Here is a 16,073-nt window from a genome sequence, read left to right as displayed (position 1 = left end):
GGGGGTCTGGCAGGGAGGCCGCCTCGACCCACAGTGCAGCTTCCTCCTCTCCCCTCGTGGGCCTTTCTGCCTGTCGCGAAATTACGCTTGGTCACTGACAACATCCCCCAGGCTTCTCCCCACTCCTTCAAAGCCCAGGGTGCTGGATGCCTAGATGGAAACACAGCTTTTCTGATGAAAAAGACCCCTGAGAGTTGGAGGCAAGGGAAAGCTACCATTCTTTCTGTGCCCACATCCCTGGGACCTCAGCGGCGTGCAGGACACCATCAGAAGCGGCAGGTGCCTTGCTCTGGCCCTGCTCACAGTTACTTTGACTCCCATTTTACCCATGAGCCCAAGGCCACAGTCAGCCCAGTCTTCGAGTCCCTCAACACACCTTGTTGAGGGACTCCTACGTGGCTCCCAAGGCCAGGCGACCGGACCCAGGCCTCAGAGCCAAGACCCAAGACCAGCTGGACCCCAGAGTCCTGGCCAGGCACAGAGAGCAGGAAGGAGAGAAAGTACCAATCAAATCACAGTTGCTTTCCCCGCTCCAACAACACGACCACCATCGGTTCTGGGCAGGGCTTCGACAGTCCCACCCCCAGGGCAGTGCAGGGAAGGGGGTGTAGACACCTGGGCTGATTTGCCCGAGGACTCCTGCACATGCTGGAGCAGCGGAGGGCAGGGAGGGGCGGGAGGGCACACAGCACAGACTGCGTGCTGGCTCTGCCACCTCTGATACCGCCACCCTGAGAGGGACACTCGCACCTGACAGAGGGGACAGCCCACCGCTGGAGGAGCTAAGGGACTCAGCCATGACCACACAGCCAGCAAAGGCAGAGCAGGGACTCAGTGCTGTTGCCCGCCCCCCTCCCCAAGAGCTGGCAATGGCCCCATAAAAGGCAGCCAAAACAGTGCCAGCCCCAAGGAAAGCACCTGGGTGCACCCTTTGCTTCCCAAGGCCTCACTGGTCCTGATGGCAGGAGACCCACGTAGAGAAACGCACACACCCCAGGCTGACACTTAAGTGTCCCCCCTGCAGGAAGTAGAGACAACCCCCTCCAGGAAGTACTCAGAAAGCGCTAGAAACCTAAGGGGCCCTGGATGGAGGCGGGGGATGAAAGGTGAGAGAGGCAGGAAAGTGAGGGTGTGGAAGGGACTAGAGCTGGAGAGGTCCCGAGGGAACCACGCTCTGCATGACTTGTCTCTGTTTCTCTCCCTTTTGTTAATCCTGGGACCAAAGCAGAGCAGGATGCCCCTGGGTGGTCACCAGCTAATTGGCCAAAGATGCTAATTGGCCAAAGACCGTGTAGAGGAGGCAGCAACAAGAGCAGCACGTTCCCTCCCAGGCTGACCCAGGAGTCCCCAGATTCTCTCCTGCCAACAAAGGGCCTGAGGACAGCTGTCTCAGAACCACCTGCATGGGCCTCATAGAAATGCAGGTTCCTGGGCTCCCTCCCCAGGCCACCCAGTAAAATGAGTCGGGTGGTGCTCAGCAATGCCCACTGTTAACAAGTGCCCTGGCACTCTGGTGGGATTCTGACGCCCACCAGCTTCGCACAAAGTGGACACAGGACTTAGGTCCTGAAAAGGGACTCCAAAGGCCCAGCACTGTTCACAGTGACGCTCCTTCCTTGGCTGCTATGCCCTGCGTAGCCCCCATCCCTCCCCTCGTGAAGGGGGCCCTGGAAGCCCCGAGTGGCGTGCAGGCAGGGACTGGGCTTTGTGGACTAGGAAGGTGACCGCCCTCCTCCAGCCTCTGCCTGTGCAGCCAAACAGAGCAAGGGGCCTCCTCCCCCATAAAACTAAGGCCTGAGGTCCTCTGCCTGCTCCCCAGACAAGGGGCCCTGAGTGGGCAGAGGAGCTGAGTGCAGGTGCTGATGGACGTGTTGGAAGCTGCTGTGCCCTACGTGGTGGACAGTGTGATCAGAGGCACCGGCAGCTGGCAATACCAGAGCAACAGCACCCTCTGCTGGACACAGGACACCACATCACCCTCCCGCCTGGAGCAGGCCAAGCCTGGCGCCTCTCTCCCCAGACCCCAAGGGAGCTCAAGGCCAGAGGAAGTACCTTTCCTCAGTTGGCACACGGGCCCAGAGAAGGTCCCTCCCCAGGGTGTGGGGCGTCCCCGGGTCCAGCTGGTCCCCAAGGCAGGTCTCCAGAGCCCGCGGAGGTAGCAAACCTCACCCACCTGAGGGGCCAACCTGACTCGACCATGCGTGGGTCTGAAAACACACCCCTCACACACCGGCTCCCAGAAGCGCTCCCAACAGCTTTATTTTCACCAGACGTTGTCTGGCGCCCCAGCAACTTTAGATGCACCCAGGGCCTGCCACTGTCCAGCACCAACTCCTGGGGGCAGTGGCTGAGAGTCCCTCTGGGAGTGACAGGTTGCCATCTCCCCCCCTCGGAAGGCGGGAGCTCCTGGCTCAGGGGCCCCCGCACACCACACAGCTCCTCCTGGGACCAAGCCCTTCATTCGCGGGCCTCCAGGCCCACCCACAGAGAGCTGCCTTAGGAGGGCGCCCCAAGTGACAGCCCCGCAAGGGTGGAGGCTCCGAGGGGAGCACTAGGAAATGGCACTGCAAACCTGGAGGCCCACACTCTCGCCTGAGGCCCAGCAGGGCATCCCTTCCACAGGCGGGGGGAGCACCTGAGCCGGCCGCCCTCCCAGTGCTACCGCGAAGCAGAGGGAGGGCGGCTCAGCCGCACAGACAGCCTTTGCCATCTTCCCCTCGAACCCCCCAGGCTTCCCCACCCCAGCAAAGCCCACTGACTGGGGCCCCTGCACCTGCAGGCCTGGGGCCCGCCCTCCTTGACAGAACCGAGCCCAGCTCCCGCTTTGCCCTCCAGCCACAGGCGCCCGCACCCTGCACCCTGGAGTGGTCTAGGAGCTTGCAGAACTCGCCTGCACAGGCGGGAGCCCATCCCCTCCCTGTCTGGCGCCCCACATTCAGGTCCTGGTTTGGCTGGGCGTCCAACACCTTCCTCTGGGCATGGACCAGAGCCACCCCAGTTCTTGGTGGACATCCAGGGCACAGGCTAGGCCTCCGTCCTGGGGGTCCCCATGACGCTGGGCCCCTCGCACCTCACTCTGGGCGACAGACTCAGGAGGTGCTGCTCCCACGTCCGTGTCCCAAGGCTCCACTTTGCCGAGACCCAGTCTGTCTTCTGAGACACCAGAGGCCAAGGCTGGATCTTGGTCCTGTCTCTTCCTAGAATTAAGTTCCCCGTTAGAAAACAACATACATCCCACCGCCAGCGGCACCTCCGCCAAGTCCCAGGGAAGGCCGCTATGTGCAGCATGGGGACCAACTCCCCGCCCACCTGCCCCCCCTCGCCCCACCCTCCCCTCCCGGAAGGATCCATGACCCACAAAGCCTTTATTAGCTCTTTCAGCTTCATTTAACTACACTAATGGCTTGGTCACAGCTGACTGGTCCCAAATTTGCCAGTGATTTTCTTTTAATTTACCGTGGCTCAGTCCCCCTGTAATACAGGTAGAGGAGGCATATTTGTTCCCAAACTCCCCTCCTGGGGTTAATCATGCACAGAACAAAACTCCATCTGAGCCACTTAACGATTTCATTTCCACCCAGGGTCTGGAGGAGCTGCGGCTACAACACCAATGCAGGTCCCTCGCTCCGCACACTCCACGTGCTTGAGCGAGAGGGCGGGCCAGCCGGGCCCAGGACTGCGGTCTCCCTTGCTTCCCGAGGGCTACAGCGCCCCTGCTCCTCCAGGTGCCTGAAGCTGGAGCCGAGGGCACACCGCCCGCCCCCCGCCCCCGGCCAGCACGCACGTCTGGCTCCTTTCCTCGGGTACCGTGGCAGGTTCCACGGGGTTCTCTTGCACACACCTGTAGGCTACCCGCCTCCTCTCCTGCTGTGATCTCCACCACAACCTGCCTTCCAAACATTCAGGGCCAGGCCCACGTCCCTAACTGTCCTCCACACCTTCCCGCAGGGGTGTCCCCTGCCTAGAAGACCCCTCCTCGCTGCCGAAGCCTGCAGAAGCCTCTGCTAAATGTCCCCTCTCAGGAAAGTCCACACTTTCTCTCAAGCAGAGACCACTCCCTCCTCTGCTCTCCCGTCTATGCTCACACAACCCTGAGTTATGTCTGTGCCTGTCGGCCTTCCGCCACCCTGAGCCCCTGAGGACGCCACAGAATGTCCGCCTGGGGAGCCGCTCACGGCTGCACGTAAACGCTCAGGACGCTTCATTTGAGTCAGCAGCCCCAGCACAGCTCATGGATGTGGACGTGCACTGTCGCCATCATTGAACTAAGATGCTCGAAGGCCTCCCGTCTGCTCACGCCTCCCAAGTGGCAATAAAATCTACACCCGTAGTCGCACACAGGCTTCACCTTCAGGAAACCTGTTTTTGCATGGAAATGGCACCATCTGGTGGTTTCCGGCAAAACTGGCGCTCAGTTTGGACTGTGGAACAGGCGTTGTCCCTTCACTGAACTGTGACCCAGGAGCCTGAGGCTGAGAGGCCCGGCCAGCTGAGCGTCTCTTGGCGCCTCCCCAGGAGCGTGAGGACAGGTCGGGAAGGCAGAGCTTCTGGGACTGCAGAGAGTGGCCCGTGGACCTCTTCCCTCCCTCCATCCTCCTGCCGAGGTCTGGACTGCAGCTCTGCCCGCAAAGGTCAGCCTGGTTCTGCCCCAGGCACTCTCAGGGGCCACCCCTCCAGCCCAGCCCTGTCTGTCCATCCACCTCCTGGACATCACATGCAAGGCCACATCAGGACCCAAACTGAGCCTACCTCATGAGACCCCTTCCTGGACAGTGCACCCCTGTCGCCAGCTGTCCCCACATCCCTCCTTCCCTACTCTGCAGGTGCCACCATCACCAGGTCACCTCCGTCCTGTCTCAAGCCCATCCCCTCGCTCCCTGGGGACCCCTCCTGGGCTCCTCGCCCCCAACCTGCACCTCAGCCCGGTTCCACAGGTAACACTCCTGCGCTTCCCACCTCTGCTGGGGCCCCAGCCGCGTGGCCTGGTCCGGGCCCCTCTCAGCTCCCTCCTCTGTGCCCCTCTCCCTCTGCTCCTGTCCAGCCAGAGCAGCCTTGCTGCTTTTCCTCCTGTCCTGGAGCCCCTGCCTGGCCAGTCCTACTGCCGCTCTTCTCACTCCCCTCCTCTGCTACATGAACAGGCAGAGGGAAGCTGGGAGGGGACAGTGATGGGAAGGAAGTGCAGGCATTCCTGACCTCTAGATATAGTGGGGCAGGGACTAAGGACCCATCCTACCTCTACCCCCTCCCCTCCACAGTGTCGGGCTGGCCAAGGTCACCACCACCACCACTACTGTCCACCAGAACGACCCCTCACCCCAGCGTACTGCACAGTGGTATGGCCTGAGACGGCCTGCATTCCAATCCTGGCCATGCATCTAATGGTTGTGTGGCATCAGGAAAGCCACTTAACCTCTCTGAACTTCCAGTTCTTCACCTGCAAAATGAGGTGATGATTTTAAAATAAGCGAAAGTCAATCTCAGTTCTCTTCTCTGATCAGGGCAAGTTCCCATTATACATAGTACTCCTTTATGGTAGTTGAGAAAATTGTGACTAATGTAGTCTAAAACTTGTCTCCCCTGTCAACCCAAAAGTTCCACCAGGACAGGGATGGGGGTCTTGTTCACTGCATGGTCCCCAGCCCAGCCCAGCCCAGGGCCCACACACAAAGTGGCTGGGAAGGGGGGCCTGGAGCCAGAAGGCCGGGCTGGGCTCCATCACTCCTCTATCGCAAAGTGACTCTGGTCAAGGTAACCACCTCGTGGTCTTACGTGGTCTCCTCGCTAATAATAAAAGTACCTACACCAGAGGGCTGCTTGGGTTAAGTGCTTATAGTCTCTGGTACGTGCTAAGAGGTCACCAAACACTGGTTGTTATTCTACTAGACACTCAGTAAATGTGAGACGGTACCTCCAGTCTCTGGTCTGTGTGTAAAGAGCTTGGAAGTCCTCACCCGTCCTCGCAATAAGAGAAAAAGCTGAATAAACCGAAGAGCAACAACTCTTCCCAGATCCATCAGAGAACTAAGGTCACGGGGCAAACCGCTGACCTGAAACTAGGAGAGACAGACAGGTGGATACAGAGACTCACAATGTACCAGAGCAGAACCTCCAGGAACCAGGGCCAGGGAGCAAGGCTTAAACTATAGCTGATGGACTACTGGTAACTCAGTGTGGACAGGCTTGAGAGTTAACAAGTCCAGGAGGCCAGTCTTAGGAAGGACCTAAGGAACCCCACCAGGTTCTCACAGTGAAGGTCAGAGAAACCTCCCCCACCCCCATCTCCCAGCAAGAGGAGGGGGAAATAGCCATTTTGAAATATGTCTTAAGCATTCTGTTTTCCTTAACAAAGGCCTGCTCTCAAGGAAAACTATTTTGCCAGAGCCTACCTGGCCAAGGGAAGGAAAATATTCAACTGTAGCCCCCTCCCACTTTCCTGTCCGTCCTGAGGTAGGAGTTGGGGGAGAAACATATGTGAAGGTCACAGGCCAGGCGCACAGGTTAACTGAGACCAAGACCAAGTTAGAGGATTACAGGATGCTCCCCTCCCTGCCCCTCACACCTCACCCCATCAATAAGGCTCCTGTAAAGTAAGAGGGGATTACACCTCAAAGAACTGCAAGCTTCAGGCCCTATTTAAGGAAGAATCTCTAGGGAAACCCAAAGACAAAAAGCAAGGACATGAAAGGAAATTTTAGCCTCTGACACCACAGCTGCTGGAAGGAGTAAACACAGCCTGACCCCTAACCAGACAAGTATAAAACCTCACACTGAAGACCTGTCTACCTCAGTTCCTCTATCTCATTCATCTTACCTGGCTTTCAGCAAAAAACTACAAGGTATGGTGAAAGGTGAAATATACATTCTGAAGAGACAGAGCAAGCATCAGAACAGACTCAGACGTGGCAGAGAGGCTGGAATTACCAGACTGGGAATTTAAAACAACCTTGATAAACAGGTTAAGGGCTCTAGTGGAAAAGGTGGACACCATGCAAGAACACATGGGTAACATAAGTAGAGAGATGGGAACCCCAAGAAAGAATCAGAAGGAAATGCCAGAAATAAGAAACACTAAAATAGAAATGAAGAACGCTCTGATGGGCTCATCTGCAGACTAGACATGGACAAGGAAAGAGTCAGTGAGGTTTAAGAAACGCCAGTAGTAATTTTCCAAATGGAAAAGCAAAGAGAAAAAAAAGGAATGAAAAGAAGTGGAAGAGAATATGCAAGAACTGGCGGACAATTACAGAAGGTGTAACGTTTGAGTAATGGGAACACCAGGAAAGAAACAAAAAGAACAGAAAAAATACATGAGGTAATAATAGTTGAGAATTTCCCAAAATTAATGACAGACCCCAAACAACAAATCCAGGAAGCTCAGAACACCAAGCAGGATAAACACCAAAACATCTACACCTGAACGTATATTCAAACTGTAGAAAATCAAACACACACACAAAAAATCTTGAAAGCTGGGGTGGGGGGACCTTACCCAGAGAGGAGCAGGATAAAAACACATCCAACTTCCCTTCAGAAACCATGCCAGCAAGAAGAGAGTGGAGCAAAATATTCAAAGTGTTGGGGGGGAAAAAACCCCTAGACTTCTGTATTCTTCAAAGCTGGCCTTCAGAATGAAATGGAAATACTTTCTCAGACAACGGAAACTGTTGCCAGCAGACCTGCCTTGCAAGAAATGTTAACAGTTCTTCAGGAGGAACAAGGATGTAGGTCAGAAACATGGGTCTACATAAGGAAAGGAAGTGCTCTAGAGGAGGAGTAAATGAACAAAAAATACTTGAGTGAAATAGACATGCCACACCTTCCCCAGGAAGTCCTCCTGCCCCAGCACAGCCCTGCCCCTAACACCCCAGGAGCCCCAGCTATCCTGCTTCACACAATGGTAGGGGCCTGTCAGCTGTCTCCCCGCAAGGCTGAGAGCCTGTGTCCCCAGAGGCAAGCCCATGATGTGCTCAGGGTCCAATGAATGAATGATGGCAAAGCACTCACACCAGAGGCTGGGATGGTGGTTAAATAGTGCATCTCTTTATCAGCAGTTCAGCAAGAAGACTCCAGTGCTGCCACTGTCACAAGGAAGCGCTCACCCACTGGATTCTCTCTGCCCAGGTGTGGTCGCTCCTCAGGTCAAGGGGGGTTGGACATCCTTCCGACACAGGCAGCTCCTTGACCCTGAAGGGCATCAACCTGGGAGGCAGGGAAATGCCCAGGGGCGCATCACGGAAATGTGCGAAGGCTGACAGGCAGGGCTGGCAATGCCTCCTTAAGCCCGCTGCTCTCGACATTCAGAGCAGGATGCAGGAGTGGGAAGACCCACGAGGAGGAGGGGTGGTGTCAGGCAGAGCTGGTGCAGGAGCCTGGCTCTGCACCTTCAAACACAGAGGTGCCAGCAGGCACCCCCGACTCCTCGTCCCTGCTGACGTTAGCAAACCACTGACATGGCGCTTGCCACGTGCTGGACCCCATGGTCCACAAGGCAACGTCCTGAAGTCAGGAAACAGGCACCAGGGCATGAAGCAATCGCCCACGCTGGAGCTGGAAGAAAGCCATCACCTGCTCCCCAGGGTGGCCTAACCTCTACTGTGAGTACAGCTGCACCACCACACCCTCCTCTTATAGTCATTTGGGTCAGATGAGAAACCTAGGCAAAGTGTCTTGTGCAGAGCTGGCATACAGTAAGCGCTCAATAACTGCTAGCATACACCTCCACGGCCCTCCTCTAAGCATGCTGGTGGCCCCCCATCAGCCGCCACGAGGATCAGCATGGTCTCTACTGCGTGGCAGGGGTGCAGCAACCCTTCCCGGACAGGTACCTCCTGGAGAGGCAACTCCTGGCCTTGGCACACCACCTTCCAGAGCAGCACCAACAGCCGCTGCCATGACCGCTGGTGCCGTGTGCAGGCCGAGAGGCCACACGGCCCAAGGTCACGGCCCTGATCGGGGGCCGGGCCAAAACCTGTGCACCCTCCCTCCCACCCCAGTGCTGTGTGACCCTGTGACTCAGAGAGGGGTCAGCAGACCAGCAGCAGCTACACCCAGACCAGAGCTGCAGGTCCCACCACAGCCTCGACCGCCCGGCCCCTGAGACCCCGGGGCCCATGGACAACTGAGAAGCACTGGTCTGCGACCCCACAGTGAAGACTCAGAGACGCAAACCTGACCTTGACTCCAAGTCCTTCTGGAAATCTAAGAGGCGTGGCAGGAGCCTCAGGCAGCTGCCTGCTCCCCGACCCCCAGTGGCCCAGGTGCAGGCCCCTCACTGGTATTCTCAAGCGCCACCCAGTGCGCCGGCTCCCTGCCCAGGGAGGCCATCCTCTGGCCCGGCCCCTCACCTGTCAGCCCTCTCACCTGCTGCTCTCAGCAGTCTGAGTAGGAATTTCTCTTGTGAAGCTCCTGAGATGCCTCATTCGTAAGATGGCATATGCTGCAGGGGACAGAGGAGAGGAGAGGCAGTGGGGAGACCACAGGGCGGCAGAGCCCCCCCCGAGAGCACAGACCCAGACCGTCGCACAGGGCCGGGTGGGCCGGCAGCCCGAGCCTAGGCCCAGGAGCTGAGTCCTGGGAAGAGGCGCTCAGCCCAGAAGGGCCCCTGGCTTGGCCGGGCCCAGGGCTGGAGCTAAGGGAGACCCACGGAGAGGCCAGCAGCACTCCACCCACCTGCCCCCAGTTAGGACACGAATCAACTCCTCTCAAACGCTTACCTTCGTCTCACCTGCTCTATCCGTTCTCGCATGGCATCATTTCTCACCTCGCTTGGCACTTGGAAGATACGGGTATGGCTGCAAAACACCATCAGACGTTGGGGTTCCCGGGTTCCTTGTCTTCTAACCAGTCACCGTGGAACCTCCAGGGTTGGAATCACAGGGGACCATAGCTCTGACCCTGTCACCGTGAGCTTTTGAGCTGCACCGTCACCCTCCTTGTATCAGTAACACAAAGCATTCTTTTTACTAACCAAGTACCCCTGAGCCCCCCAATGACCCTGGGCAGGTAGCAAATGGTCCTAAGGAGAGTCAAGGAGATGGAGAGGTTATGCGCCTTTGCTAGAGTTACAGAGGGAGTCTGAATTCCTCTCCAGCTTCATCACCAGCTCTCTATCATCAGCACTGTGCCACAGTCACTATGGTTTAGAGATCCTTCTAGAACATTCTGTCACAAAGAAGCTGCAGGCTCCTCTTTGCTGCTGTTTTTGTTTTATTTCACTGTTCTGGACTTGCCTTCCTCACCACAGTCCACTTCATGCCCTTCCCAACTCCACACCCCAACAAACCCTCACAAACCCTCCACTCCAGGAAAAGCAGCCTGCCCACCGGACCACCATTCTTGTGCACACCGGACCACCCCATGCTTGACAGTGCCTTCTGGGTAAGGCCTTGCTCTAGGTGCTTTGGGGTTTTCCCTGTGAATTCAGCTTTGATACCGCCTATGAGGACCCGCACCCCAAACGTGCTCCGGAATATGGCTCATATAAAATGGAGCTGGTCAGTGCCCAAAGAGAGAGAGAAGAAAGGACAGAGGGCCTGAAGGGACAGGGGGATGCCTCCGAGAAGAAGGGGACACAGAGGCTGGATGGGGTTGGCCAAGGTGCCAGGCTCCTGCCCGTGTGGAAGGCCTTACCTGGCTCGGGCTCCTGTGTGTCCAGTCCCTGCCCAGACACGGGTCAGCCCAGGTGAACGTCCTGCTAGGAACCCTTCTGAAGCCTAGGCAGCAAAGCCGAGAACCTGTGCAGCCCGGCCCCCTACTGTGCCCTCCTACTGGTGTCCCCAACATGTCCTTCAGTGCTCACATGCTTCTCCACCCAGGTCACTTGTATCCTTTCAAATGGGGAACTTGGTTTATGTTGTTCTCTCTTCCAGAGGCCCTAGCAAACATCAGGTGGCCAGTACACATCTACCATATAAATGAGCATTCAGTGGTGCTTAATAAAGGGATATGCAACCCTGACTACGTACTTAATGAAACTAATAGGAGGATACCAAAATCAGTGGATCGGAGGGAGAAGCAGGCTGAGTTTATTGGTCTAAAATCTCCACAGAATATCCAGAGTGGAGAACTTGTATGTAGAAAATTGACTGATTTCTGTCCCGTGTCTTCAAAGCTGTAACCTACTTAACGCTACACAGCCAAGCTCTAAAAAATACCAGAGGATGATGTTCAGATTGTCCAAACCAAGAAACTGCAACAGCTAGAGCTGGTAGCGTGGCCAGGTCAGGGGAGGACAAGCCTCCCACATGCAGGGCGGTGGACGGGGGACAGTCACCGATGTTCATGATTTGGGCGACCTTGGCCGGCTTCCATCCAAAAAAACCCTTTCCCAGGGAGGCCTCAAATTAGACCATTCCTCTTATGCAATTCTTGAGCATTTGAATCCTCTTTTAAAATGCTAATGCCACTGGAAGGGGTAAACACAGGAAAACTGTACATCTTGAAGCAAAAACAAATTTCTTGAGAAACATATCTTCCTTGATAGGAGACAGCAAAGCTGGCGATGGGGGCACAGAAAGGAAGTCAAGTCCAGAGATGAGAGAGGGCTCCTTCACAGCGGGGGGAAGCCCAGTGGAACCCCACAATGACTCTACTGGGAAAAGAGACCATCCCAGAATGAGGCAGGGAAGCGTGTGCCGAGGCAGTGAGCCAGGTTCCAGGCCCAGCTCCCCTGCCTGGAGTCTTGCTCTTCAGAGCCAGGAGAGGTGGTGGCAGTGTAGATGGTCTGTGCAGGCTGGGGCTGACAAAACAGCTACTGTGGAGCACAGAATTCTAGCCTCAGGGCTGAGAAACCTCCTCTCACCTCCGCCCAAGACGAGGGCTTTGGCTTTTGCACTTTATGAGCCTATTTTCTTTTTTTTTTTTTAACATCTTTATTGGAGTATAATTGCTTTACAATGGTGTGTTAGTTTCTGCTTTATAACAAAGTGAATCAGTTATACACATACATATATCCCCATATCTCTTCCCTCCTGCGTCTCCCTCCCACCCTCCCTATCCCACCCCTCTAGGTGGTCACAAAGCACCGAGCCGATCTCCCTGCGCTATGCGGCTGCTTCCCACTAGCTAGCTATTCTACATTTGGTAGTGTATAGATGTCCATGCCTCTCTCTCACTTTGTCACAGCCTACCCTTCCCCCTCCCCACGTCCTCAAGTCCATTCTGTAGTAGGTCTCTTTAAAGTGCAGCCACTTCTGGACAAATCAAGTGCAAAAACAACAGAAATCTGAAATTTATTCAGAAGCATTTAAGAAATGGTAAGCAAGCCCAGTTTTCCAACCCCTCTAGTCATTTTAAAATTTAGCAATGAGCTGGGCTTTCAAAATAGCAAAAATATTCCCTTAAGACCCCAAAGCAAGGGCTTCCCTGGCAGCGCGGGTTCGAGCCCTGGTCTGGGAAGATCCCACATGCCGCAGAGCAACTGAACCCATGTGCCACAACTACTGAGCCTGCGCTCTAGAGCCCGCGAGCCGTAACTACTGAGCCTGGGTGCCACAACAACTGAAGCCTCCATGCCTAGAGCCCGTGCTCCGCAACAAGAGAAGCCACCGCAATGAGAAATGAGAAGCCCGCGCATCGCAATGAAGATTCAACGCAGACAAAAAAAAAAAGAGACCCCAAAGTAAGGCTGAAAAACTCAAAGGAGTCAACGTCTCTAGAGGAGGAGGGCCGAGGGTTTGTGTTGGCCAGTAATCCCAAAGGGGGGGCTTGTGCTTTCTCTGCTTCCCCCTCCCCACAGCATGCCTAGCTTGGGGCAGATGAGATGCTTTACCTCCATCTTATGAACTGGATTCTTGTTCTTTCCTCCAGGACCTCCTGACTCTGGTTTGTTAACAAACCAGACTTTGAGAGATGGTGTTTCACCTAGGAAATCCAGGTGGAGTCCAGTGGTTACTGCCCAGCAAGGACCCCACGGCCAGGGTGGAGCCCAGCCTGGACAAGCTCTGCCCACTTGCCCAGGACCCTTTGCAGTAGGACCCACCTCCCCCTTTCCCTCCCCTTGTCCCCTCCCCAGGATGGGCGGCTCAAAGGTTCCATTACCTCATCTCTGGTCACATGTACATCTTGGCCATGCGTGGGAGGGCAGTTGGTGGACATCTTCTCCTTTATGTCCCGGGAAGCCTCTTCTTCAGTCTGAAAGACAAGCAATTTCCCTCAGAAAGTGTCACTCTATCTGGCCCCTATTCTCCCTCCTCTTCCTTTTCCCATTTCTTCTTCCCCATCACAACACACACACGCATGTCCACACAAACACGCTGTATCGCTGTATTGCAATTAGCTCGTCTACTGCTACCTTCCTGTGGAATTCCAGGGACTCAGTAAGTCATGGGCCCAAGGTCCTCCTGAGACACCCTGCAGTGGGGCCACGCATCTGAAACCCCCTCCCCTCCCGTGTGCCTGAGAAGCAGGGCGGGACTGGTGGTGACGCCAGCCCGTCTCTGGCGAGGGGACAGCCCGGGTCCTTCCGGACATGTGGTGGATCAGACACGGCTCTAGGCAGGCTGGTGGGCAATGAGCTTGGGTTTCCTGGTTGTAGGGGGAGGGACGTCCAGCTCCCTGCACCCACTGAGGCCAGCTCTCTACAATCTGTGGTACCCTGAGTCCCAGAGGAATCTCACTCACCTTTTTCAACCAGTGCTGTACTACAGACACAGCCTCGCTCTCCACAACTTCCACGTCCTGCAACAAAGTGGTAAGTCGATGTCCTCAGAATACAGAGAGACCCAGCCCCTCCTCCATTATCCACAGTTAGCACTGTGAGATCTTCTCTCCAGAAGTGCAACAGGGGCTCAGAGGGGAAACGATACCTGACACACTTTCCACGTGGCTACCACCAGCCCCACTTACCGAACTGACTTTCGGTGGGAAGGGGAACCCGGCACCTTTCCGGGCGAGAATGTACACAATCCATGTTGTAATTATCATCTTTGGACTTACACCAGGCCTCCTTCGTGGCTCCCTCCTTCCACTGAAGCAGGCTGAGAACTCCTCTGGCACAAGGAGGTCCTTGGAGGGAGGTGCCCATCTGATTGGCTGGCCAATGATGATGTGACAATGACCTCCTTTAACCCCCAGGGTCAGAATGTAGAAAAGAAAGGTGAGGAAGTGTCCACATTAGTGATGGCCACAGCTCAGAAACGGAGGTGGGAGGTGGGCAGTCAGGATATGAGCCTGAGAAAGATACAAGAGGGAAGTTACTGAATCAAAGATAGAAATTATGGAGGGTAAGGGAGGCTTATGGCTGGTCACCCACTCTTGAGCACTGCTGAAGCAGAAAGAGATTTTATAGTCAAAAGAATACATTTGTAACAAAATAACCTGGGCCCTCTAGACATTCGTTCAAACCATGCCACAGCATTTCTTATTCTTCCTCTTACAAATGGGGAGAAAGGGCCTGTCCACCCAGAAAACATCGAAGATGGAGGAGCAAAACTCTCAACAAGGACGTTTTACTTTTGTGTCTACTTTGTTTACACAAGTGATTCAAATCACAAAAAATAATCCAAACAATAAGAGGTAAAGGGTAAAAAGTGCAAGTGCCATTTCTTGTGAAGCATATTTCCTGATTTTCCCAAGTCACCCATAGTGGACTGCCTAGGTGGAAGGGCAGTTAAGTGGAAATGAAAGGGGGGCTCTGTTGTGACTTCATAGTTGGGGGCAAACAATTGACAGGGGCTCAGATAACTGCTATTCCCATCTAGAACCTTCACCAGGGAAGTGAAGTTCACGATATCCTAAAGCAAATGTTTAGCTGCTCTCTAAAGTAGTTGTAGCCTAACCCTGAGACTATTCTCAAGGTCTCAGAAATGAGGGTTGTAATCCTGTCTCCACCACTAACCTGTTATGTGATGTTGACAAAATCATTAGTCCCTCTGGTCCTAGTTTCTTTGTCTTTAAAATGAAAAGAAAAGGATAATGTCTCTAGTTTCCTTCCAGCTCTAACCGTCCATAAATGTTCTATTCTGATTCTTCTGAAGAGTATAGAAAACCTTTATCTCACTCTCCCCAACGTCCCTAAAATAGCCACTATATCTCCTCACTCTCAACAAATCATCTCAATTTTACATCTTCTCTAGGCTATGCCAAGGCAACAAACAAGTCCCCAAATGAAAGCCGAGACTCACTCTCACTCTCGAAACACAAGTTCAGGGTAGCTGTGCTCCACTTGGTGACTTAGAGATACAGGGATGAATCCGTCCTCTGGCTCCATGCTGTCAGCATGTGACCTCTATGACTGCCAAACAAAGGAAGAGAACACATGGAGGAATAAAATCACCTCTTCTGTTCCAGCCCAAAGGCTTCTTCTTAAAGCTTTTTGGCCAGTATTAGTCATATGACCCCAAACCAATGCCAAGGGAGACTGGAAGCTGCAAACCGGAAGATGAAATTACTCATCAACACCTCTGTTTCTGCTACTATCTCCTAAAAACTGTTTCCATCCTTACTGATGTAATTTTATTGTTTGAATACTTAAAACATCAATGTTATTCAAAAATTAAAACTACATGAAAAGACAAACTCAGGGAAGTTCCATCTCCTTCCCTGTCTCTTCAACTTTGTTCTTCAGAAGGATTTTCATAAGTTTCTAGGCTGTGCATCTGTGTTTATGTTTCCAAAATGAAACACATACATAAATCTATTCTCACATTTTATTACTATGTTATGAAATGCATACAGTAAAATATATAAATACATTCACAGCTCAGAAAAAAATTTTAAGCATGTGTGCACACACACGCACACACACATACGTGTGTTTATATACACACACGCACATACATACACATGTTTAACCACCACCCAGATCAAGATATAGAACATTTCCAGCACCCCAAAAGGCCCCCAGACCCACAAGGGGACCAACATTTTGACATCTATCACCATAAGTGTTTTGCCTAGTATCCCACTGTATTACCATAACACAAATTATCTATCAAGTTTACAACTCATGGACATTTGTGTTATATCTAGAAGTTTGACACTTTTTAAAGTACTGCTGCTACGAACATTCTTTTACCTATCTTTTCCCTGACATAATCACTAAATCTTCTGTACATATACATAACAAAAGAGCA

General features: G+C 53.9%; 1 protein-coding gene across 1 annotated transcript; it reads right to left on the bottom strand.

Annotated features, from left to right (window-relative positions):
* Positions 1-8,018: 8,018 nt before the first annotated feature.
* On the bottom strand, positions 8,019-14,001 carry SPATA19 (spermatogenesis associated 19). Its single transcript, XM_065882945.1, has 7 exons — positions 13,846-14,001; positions 13,621-13,677; positions 13,039-13,131; positions 12,770-12,861; positions 9,714-9,791; positions 9,361-9,436; positions 8,019-8,184 (listed from the first exon to the last, which is right to left on the bottom strand). Exons 1-6 carry the CDS (start codon positions 13,921-13,923, stop codon positions 9,370-9,372), a joined length of 465 nt encoding a protein of 154 aa, XP_065739017.1. The 5' UTR covers positions 13,924-14,001; the 3' UTR covers positions 8,019-8,184; positions 9,361-9,369.
* Between the last annotated feature and the right edge of the window lie 2,072 nt (positions 14,002-16,073).

The sequence above is a fragment of the Phocoena phocoena genome, chromosome 8 (genome assembly GCF_963924675.1).
Source record: "Phocoena phocoena chromosome 8, mPhoPho1.1, whole genome shotgun sequence".
Taxonomy (NCBI): Eukaryota; Metazoa; Chordata; class Mammalia; order Artiodactyla; family Phocoenidae; genus Phocoena; species Phocoena phocoena.
Note: the sequence above shows the minus strand (reverse complement) of the source record. Positions and strands in the feature narration are given on the sequence as shown.